This window comes from Emiliania huxleyi, assembly GCF_000372725.1.
Source record: "Emiliania huxleyi CCMP1516 chromosome Unknown EMIHUscaffold_165, whole genome shotgun sequence".
Lineage (NCBI taxonomy): Eukaryota > Haptophyta > Isochrysidales > Noelaerhabdaceae > Emiliania > Emiliania huxleyi.
Genome location: NW_005200931.1, coordinates 204,094 through 213,069, shown reverse-complemented (window position 1 = coordinate 213,069; position 8,976 = coordinate 204,094). Strand labels below are relative to the sequence as shown.

At 63.9% G+C, this 8,976-nt stretch overlaps 3 protein-coding genes across 3 annotated transcripts; 1 reads left to right on the top strand and 2 right to left on the bottom strand.

The window, feature by feature from the left end:
• Window positions 1–83: 83 nt before the first annotated feature.
• On the bottom strand, window positions 84–826 carry EMIHUDRAFT_230633 (hypothetical protein; the record flags this gene model as incomplete). Its single annotated transcript, XM_005785016.1, has 2 exons — window positions 84–151; window positions 562–826. 2 exons carry the CDS (start codon window positions 824–826, stop codon window positions 84–86), a joined length of 333 nt encoding a protein of 110 aa, XP_005785073.1.
• A 3,266-nt stretch (window positions 827–4,092) lies between these two features.
• EMIHUDRAFT_456021 (hypothetical protein) lies at window positions 4,093–5,203 on the bottom strand. Its single transcript, XM_005785015.1, has 4 exons — window positions 5,116–5,203; window positions 4,927–5,002; window positions 4,574–4,673; window positions 4,093–4,367 (listed from the first exon to the last, which is right to left on the bottom strand). The coding sequence occupies exons 1-4, from the start codon at window positions 5,192–5,194 to the stop codon at window positions 4,170–4,172; spliced, it is 453 nt and encodes a 150-aa protein (XP_005785072.1). The 5' UTR covers window positions 5,195–5,203; the 3' UTR covers window positions 4,093–4,169.
• Window positions 5,204–5,959: 756 nt separating this feature from the next.
• On the top strand, window positions 5,960–6,951 carry EMIHUDRAFT_441848 (hypothetical protein). Its single transcript, XM_005785014.1, has 4 exons — window positions 5,960–6,082; window positions 6,202–6,258; window positions 6,372–6,452; window positions 6,558–6,951. Exons 1-4 carry the CDS (start codon window positions 6,011–6,013, stop codon window positions 6,618–6,620), a joined length of 273 nt encoding a protein of 90 aa, XP_005785071.1. The 5' UTR covers window positions 5,960–6,010; the 3' UTR covers window positions 6,621–6,951.
• Window positions 6,952–8,976: the final 2,025 nt, after the last annotated feature.

Sequence of the window (8,976 nt, the reverse complement as noted above, 5' to 3'; positions counted from 1 at the left end):
CGCTAGGTAAAGTCCCCGAGAAGCTCAATGTATAATATCCGCCGTATTATGGTGTCGGGCAATCTTGCTATCCCCACCTGGCGTTATGAGAGGCGATACGGCTCGCGCTTTAGTGGCGCGCAATGGCCATTCCCGTGCCGTGGTGTTAGGCCTTGGGCGTCGGTGTGGGAGCAGGAGGTCTTGGTGGCGGCGGGCTCGGAGGCGGTTGCGATGGCGGCGGCGGGCTCGGCGGCAGCGGCCGTGGCGGGCTTGGGGGCGGCGGCGAGGGAGGCAGCGGTGACGCGGAGGCGGACTGGGCGGCGGCGGCGACGGCGGTGGTTGGCTTGGTGGGGGCAAGGCGACAGTGGGGGTGGCGAGGGCGGAGAAGGCGCCGGCAGAGGGGGCGACGGCGGCGGCGGGCTCGGCGGTGGCGGCGACGGTGGCGGCGGCGAGGGCGGCGGCGGCGAGGGCGGCGGCGGGCTCGGCGGCGGCGGCGGCGAGGGCGAGGGACGCGCCTGAGGTGCAGGGAGGGCGTCAATACTCACAGCACTGGTGGTTCGGCCTCTAGGAGGCGGGCGGCACCCGAGCGGCTGGCGTATTTTCCGGCCAGGCCGACGAGGGTGAAGGCGTCGATGAGCATCAAGCCGCCCGTGGGCCGCGCCAGGGCCGCGGCGGGTCCTGGCGACCCCTCGAGGGAGGCCAGGGTGGCCAGGGCAGCAGTCACAGCCTGGGAGGAAAAGTGCGCCGCCGACGCGCACTTCTCGCGCGGGTCATTCTCGGAAAGCTGTCGGGGGCGTGCGAAGCTACCGCCTGCGAACGGCCGGTTGGCAGACGTCATGGCCGGCATGTACGACCCTTAAGAACCCGCGTACGACCAGAAGGTCGGCTGTGAGGCGAGGCTGAAGGCAGCCCAAAAACTGGTGGATTTGTGTTGCTGACAATTGAGGGCGATCCGGCGTGAACTGACGGCAGGCAAGCCGGCAGGTGGGGGGCGGGGATGTGCCGGGTGGATCCCCAAGCGGGCGAGCCGGGCCCGTGCATAGTTCGGGCGCGGCGGGCGCGCGAGCATGAGAAAGACGCACCGACATGCTGGCGCTACCGGTCTCTTGTTGCCTGATTTTGACGATTCTCGTTGGACCGTCGCTCGGAGCGAAATCCCAAAACCTCTCAGCTCAAAGGGGGAATTTATTTGTTTGGGCAGTGTTCGACCGGGCTAGTAGTCGTAGTGCAGTGTCACGCATCAAGATACACACGGCGCTCCCTCTGAGATTTGATTGACATTGCCGAGATGCAGATGAGCTCGCCAGCTCGCGCGTAGGGTGCCCACAGGACCCAAAAGAAAATAGCTTTCCGACTCAAAAAGGGACGCACGAGGCAAATCTGATGTTGGAGTGTTCCAATAGGAGCGAGGCCTCTTCCGTTGGGGGACCGAGTGACTAGGAAAAGAGGGTTCCCCGGTTTGTCACGCGCGAGCACGAGCGTGACACTGCACTTGGCGCCGAGCGCCCGCGGCTCGGGAAGATTTCCGCCGTTCGGAGTGCTACTGGGCCCCGTTGAAGCTGGAAGCCGCCGAGAGCACCCATTTTTTGGAAACGACTCTTGAGCTCGACCCAAGCGGAAGTTTCCGGACGAGACTCAAGAACGTTAATGAGGGCTGCGAGACGGCACCGCGAGTGTGGCGCTACCATCGTTGGGATAGCTTCACATGCGCTAAAATGAAGGCGGGCATCGTGGTTGGATGCCTGCTCAAGGTGGTCGCGATGGCAAGCGATGACGAGGGATTCGCACTCAGCGTGACGAGCAAGCTCAGGGAGTTTACGGCGCTCGGATACCCTTCGCACGTGCTTAATGGGGCGATCGGGCGCACGTTTGCTAGGACGAAAGACGAGCGGCTCCTACGAGCAAGAATATGTTCGCACTGGTGAAGGCCAGGCGAGCCAAAAAAAGACAAAAAGACTCATCTAAGCATGTCGGAGAACCGTCCAAAGGCGGGTGCAGTCGACCAAGGGACATGATCTGTCGACAGCACGAATTTGTGATGGGACACCATCAGGACCCAACAGTGCGATACTTGGCTATCGCACTGTTGACGTACCGGCGGCTAAGGCCGAGTAGCCGGTGTTCACAGAGCTCTGTGAACACCGGCGAGAGATTTTTTCTCTCGACGTTTCTTCTGCGAAGAAACGTTCAAACACTCGGTGTCGAAACACCTCTCCGACGCGCTCGACTATAGTCTAGACAAAGCGTCGAAAATGTCAAAAAGCGTGTGTCGAGTTTGTGGCAGCTCCGCAGCTAACGCGGGCTGCCGGGACGCGCCGCTCGCGCGTTCTGTGCACTCAGTGGGACCCAGGGAGTGCACAGATCCAACAGGAGTGAGTAGGCTCGACGCCGTACTCGAGATGGAGCTGCCACAAACTCGCCGCCGAGCGTGCCATCGAAGGCGTCCCGTCGGAGGTGATAACGTGTGAGACCTGAGGCTGCGGAGGTGACGCCTGAGGTACCGGCCCGTGCACAGCGACTCAGCCGGCGACCGCCACGGGCTCAGACGAGACTTGTCGACTCGTTACGGCTCAGCTTCACCGTGGTCCTCGGGCGTCTGTCGACGTCAGGACCACCCATACAGCTCGCGGGTTTGAGGTCGCAAGAGCCAAGATGGTGGCGTTTGGACATCCCAACCATCACACAAGACAGCCTGTAGGTGATGGCGGGACGGCGCAGTGTTTGTGGCACTCGGCAGTAGGCACCCGCGTCCCGCGGCACGGCCCGCTGTCGGCTTTCGCGGGCTGCGGAACCGGCCCCAGAAGGGGACGGTCCGGGCGAGTGTGGCAGCTCCTGCGCTAGTATGGGCACCCTCTATCACAACACTACTGATCCTGGTCATTAGAGCTGCCAGGGATAGCGTCAGGAGCCGGTAGGAGTCAAAACCTCTCATATTTGAGACATCGTGTCCCATATACTCGTGCAACAACCCACTTCGGCACGCCCCCCTCTTTGGGCCAAATCGCTGTCCAAAGTTCGAGTGATAGCCAAAGATACGCTTGACTATACGTTTCAACGAGATACACCATTATACCTTTCCACCGGTGTATCTTCGAAGTTTACGCGGTCCGTGAAGATACACCACTCTTCAAGAGATCTCTTCGACTGGAACCCGTGTATCTTCGTATGAAGATACACCGCTTTGACCTGGAACCCGTGTATCTTCGTATGAAGTATGAATGAAGATACACCGCTTCGGCGCGGAACCCGCATAAGTAAGGGCGTGCTAAGTGTTCTAAGAGCCTTACGTTTCGACACTGCGGTGCCAGCAAGGAATCGCTGCGAGTGAGAGGTCGCCGTTCGAAACCTATAGCATACCGGGGGAATTAGACACCACAGATACGCACACACCGACGCCCGAAGTGCCAAGAAGGACGTCATTAGTACGAAACCTCAGAAGGCCATGGGCGCCGAGAGAACATTCCCCCGAGAGGACAAAAAGAAAGACTAACCCGAACCTCCTTCCCTGGTTCCCCCCGCCAAATGCCGCCGTTCTCGGGGCATGCTATCCTGTGTAAGCAGGGCAGGTGGGGAAGGGGGGCAGTCCCTTTGACTTATGTATCTCTGGGTTCTGTCTCTAGCGTCGGAGGCAAGGGCGAAGCTAAGAATATTTATTTTTTTTGCGTCTATCGTCCGCTGCGCTCGGCACACCGCGCGACCTTTTTTCTTTTGTAACGTGCGTGTACTCGTTGAGAGTTGTTGAGACACGCGCTGTGTTCAAAATTAATCAAAATATGCGCGCGTCTTCTGAGACACGCGCTGTCACAGTATGCACGGCGCGTCTTTTGAGACAGCAAGCAGCAACGCCAATAATCTCGGAGATGCCGCGCGAGCAATTCGGGATGCGCGGAGCAACTAATATGGACTCGCGCATCTTAGGATGCTCGAGCATACCGAATTGCTCGAGGGCACCTACTAGACGCACTCTAATCCAGAGACGCATTCGGTAAACAAAGATGGGGGGGTCGCGGGTCCCCCCCCCCAGATGTGTGTGTGCCACACTGTGTGGACCCCTAAAGCCTAATCGACACGAACGCTCAACGGGACACAACTCACAAGTGATCGAGTAAGCCATTTTTGAATACACGTGATGTTAGTACGAAAACAACGGCACTCCCGAGACAGCGATGTGTGGCTAATCTAGAGCCGGCTTAGGCGACCAGCAAGCACGCGCCGCCGACCGCCTTGATCTTCTTCTCCGCCAGCTTGGAGAAGAACTTCGCCTTGACGACCACAGGCTGCTTCGGCAGCTCGCCCTTGCCCAGCACCTTGTACACGCCCTTGCTCACGCAGTCGATGACCGCAGCCTTCGGCCCGCTGGCGTACTTGGTCCGCGTCTCCTCGGGGACCTGAGAGGGGGAGGGGGAGGCGGGGAGGTGACAACGGCGCGGCGGCGGCGCGGCGCGGCTCACTTGGGCGGCGCGCGCGCGGGGGTGGGGGGGTGGGGGGGTGGGGGGGTGGGGGGGGGCACGAGGAGGTGGGAGCCGGACGTCGACAGAGCGGGGGAGGGTGGTGGTGTGTGTTGGGTTGGGGGGGGGGGGGGGGGACTGCACACCAGCGTCCAGAGCTTGTCCAGGTTGATGGTGGGGCAAAAAAACTTCTGCTGCGTCTTGTGAAAGTACCCCATGCCAACCTTGCCAAAATAGCCCGGGTGGCTGCCCGCGGCGAGGCAACCGGTCAACGGCCAACGGCGGGGGGGTCGGGAAGGGGGGGGGGGGGGGGTGTACACTGCGGGCGGCACGGCGGCGCTGCCAGCGGCTCTTTCTTCCTGCCTCCCCTCCACACAGCCGCCCGTCCGCGTGTCCCCGCACGCGTCAAGCGCGCCCGGCGGCAGGGGCGCGCCGCCCGAAGAGACCCCCCCTCTCACGGCCGCGCGCGTCGAAGAGCGGGCGCGGGAGCGGCACTCACTATTTGTCGAACATGATCCGGTGGTGGTGCTGGCCACCGGCGTTACCGCGGCCGCCCGGGTGCTTCCGGTGCTTGCCTGCGCAAATAGGCGTGCCGCGCGTCAGTACCGCGGCGCACCTCTGCAACCCGCGCAAGAGGCAAGAAAGCGAGGGGGCAGCGGCTGCGACGGCGGCGGAAGCGGCGGCGCACCGATGCGGCCGTAACCGTGCGAGACATCACCGCGCAGCTTGCGCGTCTTCTTCACCTTGTTCTTCGGGGCGACCGGCATCGCTACCCCTGGGTGCGGGCGGCCGCAGCGGCGTCGGGGAGAGGCGGGCAAAGCAGGCGCCGTCTCCGTAGGCCCACGAGCGCTCGGCCGGAGGCGGGTGCGGGAGGGGCGCGTGTGGGCAGGGAGCGGCACAGCAGGAGGCGGCGCGGACGCGCTAACAGCCCGGGGGGGAGCTTTGGCCGCGCCCTTCGACTCACCCCACGATGCCCAAGGACAAAAAAATAGCTATGCCACCGCGTGGCTCCACGAGGCGCAGGGCTACCTCAACCACCCCAAGGGCGCCATCACCCTCGCCACGCGCTGCATCGGCGTGGGCCCTAACTCGGTGTGCATCTACCACCGCTCGAGGCTACCAGGATGCGTCCCGTGCGACATCGGCGAAGCGCGAGTGCCACGCACGCTGTCGCTCTTCGAGGGGGGAGGGGAGCAAGGGGGTGGGGGGGTCGGGGCGGTGGGGAGGGGTCTCGGATTTCATGTGGCTAAAACTTGCCTTTCGGGGAGGGGCCTCCGGCCGTGCTAGCGCAGTGGCGCCCGCTCTTTTTTTGGGTCCTGTGGGCACCCTACCAAACCAGCCTCAGACTCGGCTCAGGGCACAGGAGGGCCCCCGGGGGCCCGGGGGGCCAAAATTTGACGATTTCCACGGAGTTTTCCCGGGAAAATAGAGAGGAAAAGAGAGGGTGCTGAAGAGAAAAAAGGAAAGGAAAACAGACGGGCTGCGAGAGGAAAACCTCAATCGGATTTTTTGTTGTGTGTGGCACAGATCAGCGATATCTGTGGCTGCGCCGTGTGCCGTGCTGCCTGTGTCCTCTCGCCGACATGCCAGGCGCTCTCGAGGAGTGCTGCGCGTACTTCTGCACCGGCCTCTCCGTCTTTGGAGTGCTCGGTCTGGTGCGTGCGCCTCCCAGTTTCAATTCCCTGCGCACGCCGCTGTGCGCAGCGCGGCAGCGGCGGGGAGGTGGCCTGCGGTCTGCGCGCGTCTCTCAGTGCCCTCCGCCTCGCCCGCGCAGTTCTTCATGGGCTACACGCTCAAGTCGGGCAACCACTGGTTCCTCGGCGTCTCAAAGGCGCCGCGCGAACCGTTCTCTCTGCGCGCGGCCGTTGCACCCGTTCGCAGGCCACTGCGAAGATCGCTGCGTGGCGCCCTCGCCTCAGCCTCGGCCGGCGCCCCCGGACGCAGGAGGGGGCCGACGCGTCGGCGATGGCGTGCTTCTACGCGGGCGTAATCTATGCGGTGTACCTCTTCTATTGCGGCGCAAAGGCGCGGCGGCGCCCACCCAATACAGCCCGCACTCGCTGCCGCCGCTGCTATTCGCCTTCGAGCCGCTGCTGCCGATGACGCCGCGACCCACCCTCGCCGCGACAGGTGATGTCATGGTCGGGGAAAAAGGGTGACGGCAGCGAGGAGCTGATGCATTCGGACGTCTAGTCTACATGCGTCCGTGTTGTTGTATGCGCTGCGCAGCCCACCTCTTGGGCGCGGGCGTCTTTACGCGCCGCCGCCGCACCTCTGTCCGCCCGCGCGATGCGGGCTTGCGCGGGGCGGCTGCCTTCGCGCGCCGTGAGGAGGCAGGGATCGTCTCTATTTGTACGTTTCGTTTACCACGGGGCGGTGCCCGTGCCGCTGCCGGTCGGTCGTGAGTCGGTGTCACTCTTCGAAAGTCAATCGAGTGTTAACGGGTCTAAGTGTGGCTAGCCACGCTCTTTCCGTGTGGCGCGCGGGCGGCGGGCGCGACCGCGGGGCGGGTCGCGCCGTTTCATTTTGGGTTGACGTTGAGAGATGAGACTCTCCTCTTTTCGTATACGTAAACGTACAGTCTGTTGCGGTCTTCGCAGCGATCCATTAAGAATCGAGTTGCTTTTACGTGACGTAATATCTCGGACGAGTTGGAGTGTGTGAATGCGCACTCGCGCATTCGATCATGGAGAGGCACGCCCCTCGCTGGGCGTCACACTAAAGGGCCCACACACGAGTGTGAACAGGAGCCCCGCTCAAATTTTCTCTTCGCCTTGCGGCGCGCGCACTTGTCATTTTGCCCAAGTCTGCGGTGTTCTGGGCGGTGTGGATGGAGGTGTGTGCGTCTTCCTGTCATCCCAAGACTGCTGACTGGCGCATCGGTCCAGCGCTTCCTTATTGTCATTTTACCTAAAAATTCCTAGATCCCGGCTGACCTGGGGTGCCGGCCGAAGCTAAGAAACCACGGCGTGGGGTGGGTGCGGACTCGGGCCCGGTGCTTCGACGCAGCACAGTGTGCTTCGTGGTAGCATGAACTCAGAACGGCCCCCCGAGAGCGCCTCTTCGACGCCCACGGGTCCCGGGGGGTCGGAGGGGTTGCGAGAGGGCCCCGGCTATTTTTTGTTTGAATCCCGGAGGCCGTTAGAACATGAATTGACGTTCCCCACGTGCCCGTCCACAGCCACGGACAACATGCTAGCCCAGCAGGCCGCTCCCACCGCCGCCCGCGGCGGAGGCAAGGCGGCAAAGGGTGGCAAGGGCGGCGGCAAGGGCGGTGGCAAGGGTGGTGGTCGTGGCGCACCAGACCCGCTTTGCGCCGCCGCCCTCAACGCCCGATACTCGGTTAGAGCCGGCGGAGCGACGGCGGCAAAGGTGCGGCCGCCGGCGACCTCACACGGTGTCGAGCGCCGTAGAGACGGTCCCGAGAGCCGCCACCAGGTGTGCCACGACCGCGGCCGCGAGGCTCGTGGCGATGGATGCGCCAGACCCGCTTTGCGCCGCCGCTCTCAACGCCCGATACTCGGTCAGAGCCGGCGGAGCGACGGCGGCGGAGACACGGAGTTGCGGCCGCCGGCGACCTCACACGGCGTCGAGCGCCGTAGAGACGGCCTCGAGAGCCGCCACCAGGTGTGCCACGACCGCGGCCGCGAGGCTCGTGGCGATGGATGCGCCAGACCCGCTTTGCGCCGCTGCCCTCAACGCCCGATACTCGATCAGAGCCGGCGGAGCGACGGCGGCAGAGTTGCGGCCGACGGCGACCTTCCCCTCGACCACGCCGCCGACCCGTCGACAAGCACGCGTGGACTGCCATCGAGAAGAAGGAGAAGGAGGGCGGCGCATCCGGAGCCCGCGGGCGCGGCGTGGGCGGGCGCGGGCGCGGGCGGGCGCGCGGGAACCCCGCCAGCGGAGGCGACAATGCCTCTGGCGGCTCTGCAGGCGGCACGCGGCGCGCCCCTCGCCGGTCTCCCGCACGCTCCTGAGGGCCGAGAGGGCCGAGAGGCGGGGTCGGTGACCCGGGGGCATGGGCAGTGCGGCCCGCGCCGCGCGCGGGCGCGTGGCAGCCCGTGAGTGCCGAGATCGGGTCTGTGCTTCGACGTAGCATGGGCCCCCGGAGGCCCATCTACAGCAGCGGCGAAGTGAGCGTGTTTGTGGTGTTGGTGTGACGTCTGAGCTTGGATCTGTGACTAAAGCCGCTGACCACTGATGGATCCCCACCCGAATAACACACAGTGAGCGCCCCAGCGCTTCACTACGCCCTCCGCGCGAAATCGCTAGTGGTGCTTTGTGGCAGCACATTGTGCTTTGTGGCAGCACGGGTGCGGTGCCCGAGACCGGGTGGGGTGGGTGGAAAGGCTTAGAAACGGCGGCGTGCCGCGCTATCCTGTTTTCTTAATGCCCGCAACAGCCAGCCAACTGAGCCCAGGATTATATCCCCAGCTGGACTATAGAGCCAAAACACGTGATTCACCTCTAGAGCTCGCTCTCGCCTCCTCGGAGCCTCAGCCAAAATCTGTCGCTCCAGCGCCGTCGTCCGGGCCCACGGCCGGCT